The sequence below is a fragment of the Sorex araneus genome, chromosome 3 (genome assembly GCF_027595985.1).
Source record: "Sorex araneus isolate mSorAra2 chromosome 3, mSorAra2.pri, whole genome shotgun sequence".
Lineage (NCBI taxonomy): Eukaryota > Metazoa > Chordata > Mammalia > Eulipotyphla > Soricidae > Sorex > Sorex araneus.
The window spans coordinates 75,983,343-75,996,508 of NC_073304.1; the positions used below are offsets into that span (position 1 = coordinate 75,983,343).

The following is a 13,166-nucleotide window of genomic DNA, read 5'->3' on the forward strand; positions in this document are numbered from 1 at the left end:
ATCACAACTTAGTCTGCCCAGTAGAATCTCAAAAGAAGGGTTATTTCTTGCACATCATTTATGTCATACAAGAGAGCAGAGTCTGGAAGGTCTAGAAATAAGCAGACCTAGGAAATTCAAATACAGAAATAGTTGGGAAGGAGGGGTTAAAAAATTTTAAAACAGGGGCTGGAGCAATAGCACAGCGGGTAGGGCATTTGCCTTGCACGCGGCCGAACCGGGTTCGATTCCCAGCATCCCATATGGTCCCCTGAGCACCGCCAGGAGTAATTCCTGAGTGCATGAGCCAGGAATAACCCCTGTGCATCGCCGGGTGTGACCCAAAAAGAAAAAAAAAAATTTTTTTAAACAGGCCGTCAAGAGAAGGAAGTGTCCTGGTCAGATTCAAGTGGCTTAGAATGGTGATTCATAGGGCTGTAGAGATAGTTCAGGGGTTAAGGTGCTTGCTTTGCATCCCACCAACCCTTTTCAGATTCCTGGCACCACACACATATTCTTTGCCTGCCCTTCATCCCCTCCCCCCAACCCTCCACCCCCTCATCTTACTGGTGCTTTATTGATTTCTTCTAGTTCTTTGTTTTTTTGAATGCTATACTCAAAGCATACCATAACCAGGCCTACCATTCCCTCAAGTATTCCAAGCTGGCTTGTATATAGGTTTGGATAGGTTATTTATCCTATGATCTTTCTAGTGAAAGAAAGTATATTAACATTTTCTCATACCTCTGGATAATTTTAGGGTTGACTTTGATAAGGATTGTGAAGATCCTGAATATAAACCACTTCAGGGTCCACCGAAAGATCAAGATGATGAGGTAATTCTTAGGAGTTTAGTACCTAAATAGTTATTGTTTCATATTTCAAATCCTAAAATTATTGATAATAAAAAATGGGGAAATAATTGCTATTTGGGAATATAAAGTGTGAATGGAAAGGATTATCATTTCAACTAGGGAAAATAAGGGATGGTTTTATGATAAGGTGGGACCCAGGCGGGAAATTTATTTTGATAAATCCTTATCCCCTTTATTTTCAAACCATTAATAAGAAGTGACTTTTTAGGTCCTACTTTCTTATTTTAGTTACTTGTAATTTTTGGTGAGGGTTCCTTTCACCAGAAAGTTTTTTTTTCCTGATCTGTTGGTGGCATAGAAGGGACACACACACAAGAACATGATTTCAGAGTACCAATTTTTCTTTTCTTTTTCACCCTTCCATCTTGTGGGGTGGATCTTCTCTAGGGTGATCCATTGATGATGATGGATGAAGAGATCTCAGTGATTGATGGAGATGAAGGTAAACTTCTGGACCCACTAGTTCAGTTGTATGTGATATGGTGGTGGTGAAGTACTGAGTTTTGTCCTATCCTGGGATTTCTAAGAGTTTTGCCTTTGGGTGCGCTAATATTCCTGTTTTGGGGTCAAGAGATGGTATAGCAGTTAGGGTATAAGCACCACATGGTTCCGAAGCATTGCTGGAGTAAGCCTTTACAGGCCCTTGCACCTCTGGATGGCCTGCATGTCTCCTGCACTGAGGGCCTGAGCAGCACCTCATCTTCAGGCCCTTGAACTGAACTGCCAGGCAGGTTGGCTGAGAATTGTCAGTGAGGCTTCTGGACATCCTGAGCACTGGTTGGGAACCCTCCTGCCCCCCTCGCCGCCCCCCCAACACACACACTTAGAGAAATTAATACCTGCATTATCTCTGTTACCTTTCTGTTCAATCTGCTTTGCTTCCTATAGCCCAGGTAACCCAGCAGCCAGGCCATCTGTTCTGGCCTCCCGGCTCTGCTCTGACAGCTAGGCTTCGGCGCCTAGTGACAGCCTATCAGCGCAGCTACAAGAGAGAACAGATGAAGATAGAAGCTGCAGAACGTGGGGACCGGAGACGCAGACGTTGTGAGGCAGCTTTCAAGCTAAAGGAAATTGCACGGAGGGAAAAGCAGCAACGGTAAAATATGGCTGTGAAATTGGATTGAGCTATAAGTTTGTCTTCAGCTATGGACCCTATACTGTAAAGCATCTTAGTCAAAGAATTACTTGGAATTCCCTACTCAGGGACGATCCTTTTTTGGAAGAGGGCCATACCCATTGTTGCTCAGGGGTTGCTCCTGGACATGTTCAGGCAGCAACAGTGCTGGGTATCAATCCTGGGCCTCTGGCATGCGAAGCCTGTGCTCAGCCCATTAAGCTGTTTCTCTGGATCCAGAGAGATCTTTTTTTTTTCCTCCTTTGTTACAGCTTTTCTAACTTGCAACCTTGATAAGTGTATAAATACATGGATAGATTTCCCTTGTAGCCCTTCTCATTGCATTATGTATTCATATAGTTTTCCCCGTAGCTTGTTTGTTATTAATTTTATACACTATGGACCATAAATCAGAGTGACTCTTACCACTTCTTGTGCTGCCTTCAGGACTTTTGATTTTGTGTGCTACTTTTCACCAATATGGTGTTTTCATATAGCTTTAACCACATGAAATAGTAATAGGTTTCCCCTGTATTCTTTGATCACTGTTATCCAATTTTTCTTTCCTTTGTAGGTGGACCAGGCGTGAACAAACTGATTTCTACCGTGTAGTGTCCACTTTTGGTGTGGAGTATGACCCCGACACCATGCAGTTCCATTGGGATCGATTCCGTAGTTTTGCTCGACTAGACAAAAAAACAGACGAAAGCCTTACCAAGTACTTCCATGGCTTTGTAGCCATGTGCCGCCAAGTATGTCGCCTTCCTCCAGCAGCTGGAGATGGTAAGACTGGAGTGACTAGGACATGGGGGGTTGGCTAACAATGAAACAAATTCTTGGTTTATTTCTTCTAATACCCCTATCTTGCAGAACCCCCGGACCCTAATCTGTTCATTGAGCCCATCACAGAAGAGAGGGCCTCACGGACTCTCTACCGTATTGAATTACTTCGGCGCTTACGGGAACAAGTTTTATGTCACCCTCTTTTGGAAGATCGGCTGGCATTGTGTCAACCTCCAGGTCCTGAACTGCCCAAATGGTGGGAGCCTGTTCAACATGATGGGGAACTTCTACGAGGGGCAGCCCGTCACGGGGTGAGCCAAACAGACTGCAACATCATGCAGGACCCAGACTTCTCTTTTCTGGCTGCCCGTATGAATTATATGCAGAATCATCAGGCAGGAGCACCAGCTCCATCCCTGTCACGCTGCTCTACTCCACTGCTGCACCAGCAGTATACCTCGCGCACTGCCTCACCATTGCCCCTGCGCCCAGATGCTCCTGTTGAAAAGCCACCCGAGGAGACAGCTGCCCAGGTCCCCAGTCTGGATAGTCTGACTTTAAAGCTTGAGCATGAGGTGGTGGCCAGGAGCCGACCCACCCCACAAGACTATGAGATTCGAGTAGCCCCCTCCGATACTACCCCTCTTGTTTCCCGGAGTGTCCCACCAGTCAAACTGGAAGATGAGGATGACTCAGACTCTGAGCTGGACTTGAGCAAGCTGTCGCCATCATCCTCTTCTTCCTCATCCTCATCCAGCTCCAGCTCCAGCACTGATGAGAGTGAGGACGAGAAGGAAGAGAAGCTAAGTGAGTGCATGTGATAGGCTGTTGGCCCTCCTCCCTATTACCCTCTCTGCTCTTTCCTTTCTTTTTCTGCTTTTTTGTTTTGTTTTGGAGAGAGAGAGAGAGAGAGAGAGAGAGAGAGAGAGAGAGAGAGAGAGAGAGAGAGAGAGGGAGAGAGGGAGGAAGAGAGAGGGAGGAAGAGAGAGGGAGGGAGGGAGGGAGGGAGAGGGAGAGGGAGAGAGAGGGGTTTGGATTTTGATTTGACAGAGATCTGTTGTCTTTTTTTTTTTTTTTCTTTTTGGGTCACACCCGGCGATGCACAGTGGTTACTCCTGGCTTTGCACTCAGGAATTACTCCTGGCGGTGCTCAGAGGACCATATGGGATGCTGGGATTCGAACCCGGGTTGGCCGCGTGCAAGGCAAACGCTCTACCCACTATGCTATGGCTCCAGCCCCAGAGATCTGTTATTTCTTTGAGCCCTGGCTGAACATATAATCACCATTCTTACATAATTATTTTTATTTATCTATTTATTTATTTATTTATTTATTTTGCTTTTTTGGGTCACACCCAGCGATGTTCAGGGGTTACTGCTGGCTCTGCACTCAGGAATTACTCCTGGTAGTGCTTGGGGGACCATAAGGGATACCAGGGATCAAACCCGGGTCGGGCGCATGCAAGGCAAACACCCTACTTGCTGTACTGTCACTTCAGTCCCTCTTACATAATTTTGTTCTTTCATCTTTGGTGATATGTTCTGTGTTCTCTAGCTGCTGACCAGTCACGCTCAAAGCTCTACGATGAAGAGAGTCTCCTGTCCCTCACCATGTCCCAAGATGGATTTCCAAATGAAGATGGAGAACAGATGACCCCGGAACTGCTGCTGCTACAGGAAAGACAAAGAGCCTCAGAGTGGCCCAAGGTAACAGCCTCAAGAGTGTAGCCTATAGATAGAACAAGGACTAGGGAGTTCTAGTTTTCTTTGACTTTTTTTTTTTTTTAATGAAATTTTGACTTCAGGGTCTGACAGTATTACCTTCCTCTTCTCTCCTTTGTGCTTTTTTTTTTTTTATCTACTATCCTGATAATGCTGTTTATCATAGGATCACAGTGCTAGTTCTCAGGCCTTAAAACACTATTGATTTCTTCCCCTTCCTCCCCCATTCAGGATCGTGTCCTGATAAACCGCATTGACCTCGTCTGCCAGGCTGTACTCTCAGGGAAGTGGCCTTCGAGCCGCCGGAGCCAGGAAATGGTAACAGGAGGAATGATAGGGTCAGGCAACCACTTACTAGATAGTCCTTCATTGACTCCAGGAGAATATGGTGACTCTCCAGTCCCCACGCCACGAAGTAGCAGTGCAGCTTCCATGGCAGAAGAAGAAGTTTCTGCAGTCACTACAGCAGCAGCCCAGTTCACCAAACTTCGACGAGGCATGGATGAGAAAGAGTTTACAGTTCAGATCAAAGATGTAAGCACAGCATTTAGAAGCTGGGCAGGGTGGGGTTTCACCAGTGGTGAAAACTAATTGGTTTCACCAGTGGGATGCTTACTCTCGTATGGTTAGCTACTTTTAACAATTAGTGGAGAAAAAGATACACAGAAAATTATACTAAAAACAAAAATTTCTAAACAAAAATATGTTTAGAAAGGTCAGTGAAGTAGGGTGAAAAGATCTAACTTGTAGCTTAAGGACTAGACTAAAAGAAATTTAATTGACACAAAGGACTCCGGCTTTATGAGGCTGAAACGACAATACAGCAGGTAGGGTGCTTGCCTTACTTGCTTCCCAAGCACCACCAGGAGTAATTCGTAGTGGAGAGCCAGGAGTAACCCCTGAGCACCACTGGGTGGCCCCAAAAACAAGCTGAAAAAAAGGAAAGAATTAAGTGATGTTACAAATGTTATAATGGCACATTATCAATCTTCAGCACTGTCATCCCGTTGCTCATCGATTTATTCAAGCGGGCACCAGTAACATCTCTCACTGAGAGACTTATTGTTACTGTTTTTGGCATATCCAATATTGGATTATCAATCTTAGTATATTAAAAGGAGTTTTCTTACTACAGTTAATGTTACTATTGTATAAATGAAAATTTAGTGGGGCCGGAGCAATAGTACAGCATGTAGGGCATTTGCCTTGCATGTGGCTCACTCAGGTTTGATCTCTGGCATCCAAGCACCACCAGGAATAATTCCTGAGTACACAGCCAGGTGTAACCCCAGAGCAACGCCCCAGTGTGACCAAAAAAACTTATAGCAAAAAATATAAAATTTGAATTTTTCTCTAGGTTGAATCCTATTTAGTTGGTCATTAAGTATTCAGTAAGTCAAAAAATGTCTTACATTAGCATATAATAGGAAAATCAAGCTTTGCCCCTGTGATGAATTGCCATGCTAATACTGAGACATCAGGTAGGGGTTTTACCCTGCATTGGATGTTGTTGATATAAATTCTTTCTTACATGCATCTGAGGGGCACTAAGAAATCTTTCTACAGAAAAAAAAAATGCTTTTCTAATTTCTACCCTTTATTAGGATGCCCATCATTGATAGGACCACCCTTGAAGCCAAGACCCCAATGCTAAATCTCTGTTTAAAAAAACATGTAAGGGATCGGAGTGATAGTAAAGCAGATAAAGCATTTGCCTTGCATGCGTGCAACCTGGGTTCAATCCCTGGTATCCCATATGGTCCCCTGAGCACCGCCAGGAGTGACTACTGTGTAGAACCAGGAGGAACCCCTGAGCATCACCAGAATGTGAACCCCCCCCCCAAAAAAAGCAAAATAAATGAACATAAAATAAAGCAAATGCATTTTAAAAAATAAATTAAAAAATTTTAAAAACCTAATATATAATGCCTTGTGTGGGTGGGTTGTCTTCCTAGGAGGAAGGATTAAAGTTAACATTCCAGAAGCACAAATTAATGGCTAATGGAGTAATGGGAGATGGACATCCACTATTTCATAAGAAGAAGGGGAACAGAAAGAAGCTAGTTGAGGTGAGTGACAAAATCTTTCAAAACTGAAATAATTAGATGTTTTAATTCCTGATAATTAATGAAGTAGTTGGGATTGAGGGAATAGAAGATACTAGAATTACCTTATGGCTACAATTGGCTCTCTGTCCCAAAGAGGAGTATGTGCTCATGGGGGTGGATTCTGGGTTTGCAGCTGGAGGTGGAGTGCATGGAAGAGCCTAATCACCTTGATGTGGACCTGGAGACCCGGATCCCTGTCATCAATAAGGTGGATGGTACTTTGCTGGTGGGTGAGGATGCCCCTCGCCGGGCTGAACTGGAGATGTGGTTACAGGGTCATCCAGAGTTTGCTGTTGATCCCCGATTTCTAGCGGTGAGTGGCAGTTCCATACAGCAACTAGTCATTCCCTTGACATTTAAACTATGTTGAGAGGGAGGAAGCATGCCATAATGTATTTTTTTTTTTGCCCCCTGCATCTAGAAAAATTGTAGTCTTCTGTCTCACAGACTCACAAGATAAAATGTTAATTCATTTGTTGAATTAACTACTAGGCAAATATTTACTGTTAAATTACTATATAATAGCCTGTTTTGTTGTTGTTTTCTTTTTAAAGATATCCATTTAGGAGTTTTCCACTAGGACTAATCCTTTATTTACCCATGCAATAAGCATTTGTTGTCAAATTATATATTAGTATTTTAATAATTTCCCCAAAGATTTTTATTCTTCCAGTATAACATTGTACTTTCCTATTGCAGTATATGGAGGATCGCAGAAAACAGAAGTGGCAGAGATGTAAAAAAAATAATAAGACAGAATTGAATTATTTGGGGATGGAACCAGTACAGACAGCTAACTCTAGAAATGGAAAAAAGGTGAGACTGAGTTATTCCTCACTACTGTAAGACTTCTAAGATTAGTGTAACTGGAAATTACCTGTTGTTTTTCTTCCCAGTGTATACATTTGAGAAAGTTTATCTTTAATTTACCAGTAAGGAAACGAAAGCACTACCAACTCTAGAAGAGCATAAAATTCTAAAATCTAATAGTATTTCATCTTATAAGTGTATAAAACATCCAAAACTTTATTTTCCTCTTCTATTAAGGATTTTTTTGGGATAAATCTTTCACCTTGACTCTTAAAAAGTGAGTAATATGGAGCAGAGTTATTAAGACTTTGGTGGGGCAACCTGGGGCCTGTATCCATTGATGCTCAGGTTTACCCCTTGCTTTGCACTAAGGAATCACTCCTAGCTGTCCTCAGAGACAATATGATAGGCTGGGGTTCAAACTTGGGTCAGCTGCATGCAAGGCAAGAGATTTATCTATTGTATTATCTCTCTGGCTCCAATACTTATATAGATTTTATGATTCTGTGTATTTTAGGAAAAATCTGCCTATTTTATTAAGGGAAACAGTTAAGGAATTAGTATATGTGGTTGAAAACCTCTAATAAATAACAATGGAAACGGGACAAGGAACTATATTTTTTATTTTATAAATACAGTTGGACTCTACATTATTCCATTTCAGCTATTTTTAGGCTTTCATCACATTTACTAGGCCATTTGTTGGATCAAATGGTCATAGTTTCTGTTCCTTTCTTCTCTTGGATATATACTTTTTAAAATGTGTGTCATTTTAGTTGAGCATGTAGTGATTTTAACACAGATTGCCACTTTTGTATAATTGTGTACTTATTCAAATCACTCTCCATTTATTCTTTTACATCTTTCCATGTGTGGCTAAAATTTTGGGAAATCTTGGGCTACCTTCGGGTACTCAGAGTTTGCTCCTGGCTCTGTGCTCAAAAGTCAGTCCTGGCAGTTCTCAGGGGAGCACATGTGGTCTGGGGATTGAACCAGGATCATACAAGGCAAGCCCCACTATGGTTTATTATTTAACAAAATTAATTTCCAAGTGAGCTGAATCTTTTGCGTTAAAATTTTGGAGGAGCAAGCCACACCTGGTGATGCTCAGGGGTTACTCCTAGTTCTGCACTCAGTAATTAATTTCTGGCAGTGCTTGGGGGACCATATGGAGTGCTGGAGATTAATCCAGGTTAGTGTATGCAAAGTAAGCACTGTACCACTGTGCTATCACTCCAAGCCCTGCATTAATATTTTAAGAATAGCATTATTTTGCATTATTTGTGTAGTGAATTTGATTTTTTTACTGGGACTAAGCATGAAAGTCAAGAATGGTTGATAATGCAAAGACTGATAGCTAGAAAACTGGTTTCTTTCTTATTTTATTTGTGTTCTGGGCCATATGCCAATACTAAGAGGTTATCCATGGCTTTGCACTCAAGAATCACCCATGTAGTGCTCGAGGGACCATATGGAATGCCAGATATCAAACCTGGGTTGGCATGTGCAAGACAAGTGCCCTGCCACTGTGCTATCTCCAGCCCTTATATTTTTTAATTTAAAAAAGAATTGGGTGGTTTTGAGCCACCCCTGGAGGTCCTGCTCTGGAATCACTCCTGTTGGTGCTTAGGGGACCATATGGGATGCTGAGGATCAAATCTGGTTTGGCCATGTGCAAAGCTGTTGTCCTTCCTGCTGTACTATTGCTCTGGCCCCCTATAGTTGCATTTGAAAAGCCCATGCAGTGATTGCTTTGACAGCAACTATATTAAAATTGAAGTAAGATATTAGCATGGCTCTTGCTCAGGGATACATGCATATTTGTGATGCACTTTTTTTTTTCTCCATTCACTGAGGTTTAAAAAAAATTCTTTTTAATGTCCAGGCAGTTGTTTTTCAAAAATCATAAACCATTCCAGAGGGCTGGAGATATAGTACAAGTGGTAGGGTGCTTGCCTTGCACATACACACAAAATCAACCTAAAATAAAAATCGTGCTATTCAGGCTTAGATTATAAACTAAAGTTCAGAAACCCAGGTGTCAACTTATTTGCTTAATTCCAGTTTACCCAGTATTGACTTGGAACTAGTAAAGTTCCAAGAGGGACTAGAAGTAGTAAATTAATGAGAACTTGAGGTCAGTATATCTAAAGGGAAACAATTTAAAATTTAGCCAATATGTGAGTATATGAAAATGAAAAAAAAATCTAAAAAGGCTAGAGAGATAGTACAGTCTGTCATTATCGTTATTAACAAAGGTAGCATTTGTATATTACATAGCCATTAAAAAATCAAAATTTGGGTTCACATAATTATTGAATCCTTTATATTCATTTTAGCATCAGAATGCTTCAACCAGATAACATTTTTTCTTATTACTATTCTCAAGTCTCAGCAGACTATACTTGTTTTGATCTTTCTGTTTGAAGGTCAGAAAGATTCTTGGAAAAGTTTTTGCAAGCTAAGACGCTGTTAACTTGTACCTCTTTCCCCTCCTCCCCACACACCCCCCCTTTTCTTTTTTCCCTCTGTTCCATTCTTCCAGGGTCACCACGCTGAAACTGTGTTCAATCGGGTTTTACCTGGGCCTATTGCACCAGATGGCAGCAAGAAACGGGCCCGCAGGATGCGACCAGACCTTTCTAAAATGATGGCCCTGATGCAGGGTGGAGGCACTGGGTCCCTGTCTCTACATAACACCTTCCAACACAGCAGCAGTGGCCTGCAGTCGGTGTCATCTCTGGGTCACAGCAGTGCCACTTCTGCTTCATTGCCTTTTATGCCGTTTGTGATGGGCGGTGCCGCATCATCCCCTCATGTAGACTCCAGCACCATGCTTCATCACCACCACCACCACCCCCACCCCCACCATCACCACCATCACCATCCAGGCCTGAGAGCCGCTGGCTACCCTTCTTCACCAGCCACTACCACTTCTGGTACTGCCTTGAGGTTGCCCCCACTGCAGCCTGAGGAGGAGGACGATGAGGATGAAGACGATGATGATGATGATTTATCTCAGGGCTATGATAGCTCAGAACGGGACTTCTCACTCATTGATGATCCTATGATGCCAGCCAACTCAGACTCCAGTGAAGATGCTGACGACTGATGCCCCAGCATGGTCCCCATTGCTTGGGTGGCTGCTGTATTTTCATTTACTCTGGCCCTTGGACTATGGAATCGTGGGAGGGGCAGGGGAGATGGGGGAAACCCAGAACTCTAGGAGGTGAAAAGGCAAAAGGAAACTTGTACCTGATTGCTTCCAAATTTGAGAGAATTGGGTGGGCGGGGGACTCCTAAAATAATCCACGAGCACTTCCTCATTTCTGGGGAAGGACAGGAGACAGAGCCGCTGATGCTCGCCCCTCTCCAGACACCTCCCTTAACCACAGACTATGTAGCGCTGGCCCAGCCTCTGGCAGAGCCTGTTCCTGGCCGAACTGTGGATACAGCTGGAGGGTCAGGAACTGTTACCTTCCTTCCCCTTGGCATTAATAAATTTAAGTTAATCCTTTTCCACTCTCCCCTTGTTCTATATTTGCTCATACCAATATAAATATTAATTTTAAGAATCGATGTTTGTGATGGGTAATTTTAACACACTTTCTTCCAGGTCACTACTGTGCCTGCCGGAGACTCGGTAAGGGTAGATAAGGTGGTCTGCACACCCCCTGCTCCCCAGCAAAGGATAGCTTCGGTGTGTCCAACTTACTGGAGCAGAGGGAAGCATTGGCGCTAAAGAGCACGCAAAACAATTAATAAAATAAAGTCCACTTTCGAACCGCAAGTGCTTAGGAGAACCGGGAAGGAAGAATTTCTAAGGGAACTACGCACATTTGTTTCGGATTAACTGAAATAACGGTGCTTCGGGGAGGCTGTAAAATGGTGTCACTTGCCGAGGCTGGTGGGAAGAACGCGGGCACCGCCTGGGTGGGTCCCTGGGGATCGGGGTCGTGTGCTGCGCCTCGGGGTGCTCGTGGCTGCGGCCCCGCCGGGGACTCGGCTGTTGTGAGGCCGACTCGCGGCCTCGCCGGGGCCCTCTCCCTCGTCAGAGCGGCGTGGGCGTGGGCCCGTCCCCGCAGCGCCGCGGCTCCCAGGCCCGGAGGAGCGAAAAGCTCCGCTCCCCCGCCGCGCCGCCCGCCGCGCCCCGCCAGAGCCCGGCTTCCCGCCTCCCCGGCCACGGCGGGGGCGGAGCCTCCCCACCCGCGCGCGCGGCCGCCCTCCCCGGCCTCGCCCTGGCGAGAGGCAGCGCCTGGGAACCGCGGCGGGGCTGGGCGAGGGCGGCTCCGGCCGTCACGTGAGGACGGCGGGTCGCGTGCGGCTGTTGCTAAGTTGACCAGAAAACCCCGCGAAAATCTAGACCTTTTTTTTTTCTTGAAATTGCATTTTTGTTGATCTTCTCTGGTATGGTTTTGGTTTTTGTTTTTGTTTTCTCTCTTTCTCTCTTCCCTATAATCTCCGGAGACGCGATTTGTTAAAAAAAAAAAAAAATCCCCAACGCCGGGACCCGGAAGCGGAAGGGGCATTTCTGAGGTCGGTACTTCCGGGGCACTGGCAGAGTGCGGGATTCCGGGGCCGAGAGCTGCTGGCGGAGCCGGGACTTCGCGTGATTCTCGGAGCCCGAGGAGGAGCGGCGTCTGTGGCCATGGCTGTGACTCTGGACAAAGACGCGTATTATCGGCGAGTGAAGAGACTGTACAGCAACTGGCGGGTGAGACAGATCCCGTAATTGCCCCCGAGGGAGCCCCCCTCGGCCATCCCATAATAACTCCCGTTTCTCGGCGCTCTTTTCGCCCCCACTCCGTCCCCGGTTCCGTCGGGAATTCCCGGTTTCGGTGTCGCGCCCCTTTCGCTGCTCCAAGATCTTGCAGCGCGGGCGGCCCCCGTTAGCAGGGAACCCCTCGGCCACCACCATCTTCCCCCCCGCGTGCCGGCCCCCGTCACACAGAACCAAAGCCACCCCCCCCCCTCCGTCGCTTCCCGCCCTGGCAGCGGCAGCCCCCCGCGCGCCCACCCCCCGCCTTCGCGCCCTGGCTCCCCTTCTGCGCGCCGCACGCCCACCCACGCGCTCCCTCTGCCCTTGCAGAACCGCGGTCCCGCCAGAATTACAACCATCTTCGTAAAAGGATGGATGGAGGGACGCGGAGGATGTGCAGCAGCAGGCTCTGCGCGTTTGTCGTTGGCTGGAGTTATAAAAAGAAACGCTGCTCACGCGCAGCCGCCTCCCGTGCTAGGCCTTGCCGTGGATAACACAGAAACCTAATGCTGAGTACCTGCAGGCGTTAGCGATTCCCCAAAACGTTGTGACGCCCATAAACCTTGCTAGTTTTCCTCCGCGGTAGAGTCTCGGGCACGTGTTCCGGAAAAAAAAAAAAGCGGGGTGAGGGGAGGGAAAGAGCTGTTTCGGGTCCTCAAAAGATTGGGCGGGCGGTATTGGTGCTGCATGAAAAAAACGTTCCCAGATAACAATTATTTTCGTGAGCGTAGTTTATCAGTTCAAATGCTCAAGTGTTCCCTGGGTTGCTTGCTGAGCTGCTTAGCCGTAGTCTCCGAATTCTGCTGTCACACAGGGAAGATTAAACCAACAGACTTTTTTAAAACCCGGAAAAAAAAAAAAAAACCCTGACAGGAACGATCGATTCTGATTTCTGCGTTGTAATTTGCCTTTGAAATTGATCTAAAACCCGGGGTATTTTGATTGTTTTTCAACCATTCATTAAAGGTTTTTCCTCTTGTTATGTTTTATCTTTTGAGTATGAATGCATTAGGTAA

At 45.4% G+C, this 13,166-nt stretch overlaps 2 protein-coding genes and 1 non-coding gene across 5 annotated transcripts in view; all 3 read left to right on the forward strand.

Annotated features, from left to right (window-relative positions):
- CHD8 (chromodomain helicase DNA binding protein 8) overlaps positions 1-10,909 on the forward strand; it is a 75,258-nt gene extending 64,349 nt beyond the window's left edge. For all 3 annotated transcript variants that reach the window (XM_055130755.1, XM_004609498.3, XM_055130756.1), the window contains exons 28-38: positions 740-815; positions 1,242-1,296; positions 1,743-1,950; positions 2,543-2,751; positions 2,839-3,558; positions 4,307-4,458; positions 4,705-5,007; positions 6,429-6,542; positions 6,715-6,894; positions 7,281-7,397; positions 9,937-10,909. In XM_055130755.1, coding sequence (XP_054986730.1) covers positions 740-815; positions 1,242-1,296; positions 1,743-1,950; positions 2,543-2,751; positions 2,839-3,558; positions 4,307-4,458; positions 4,705-5,007; positions 6,429-6,542; positions 6,715-6,894; positions 7,281-7,397; positions 9,937-10,503 — 2,701 coding nt within the window. In that variant the 3' untranslated portion in view covers positions 10,504-10,909. The remainder of the gene's footprint in view (positions 1-739; positions 816-1,241; positions 1,297-1,742; positions 1,951-2,542; positions 2,752-2,838; positions 3,559-4,306; positions 4,459-4,704; positions 5,008-6,428; positions 6,543-6,714; positions 6,895-7,280; positions 7,398-9,936) is intronic.
- LOC129403996 (small nucleolar RNA U6-53/MBII-28) lies at positions 5,916-6,019 on the forward strand. The gene has a single exon (XR_008629610.1). It is a non-coding gene; the product is annotated as a small nucleolar RNA U6-53/MBII-28 (small nucleolar RNA).
- Positions 10,910-11,052: 143 nt separating the features above from the next.
- Positions 11,053-13,166, forward strand: part of SUPT16H (SPT16 homolog, facilitates chromatin remodeling subunit) — a 44,521-nt gene continuing 42,407 nt past the window's right edge. The window contains exon 1 of the mRNA XM_055130761.1: positions 11,053-12,105. Within this exon, the coding sequence (XP_054986736.1) occupies positions 12,040-12,105 (66 nt within the window). The 5' untranslated portion in view covers positions 11,053-12,039. The remainder of the gene's footprint in view (positions 12,106-13,166) is intronic.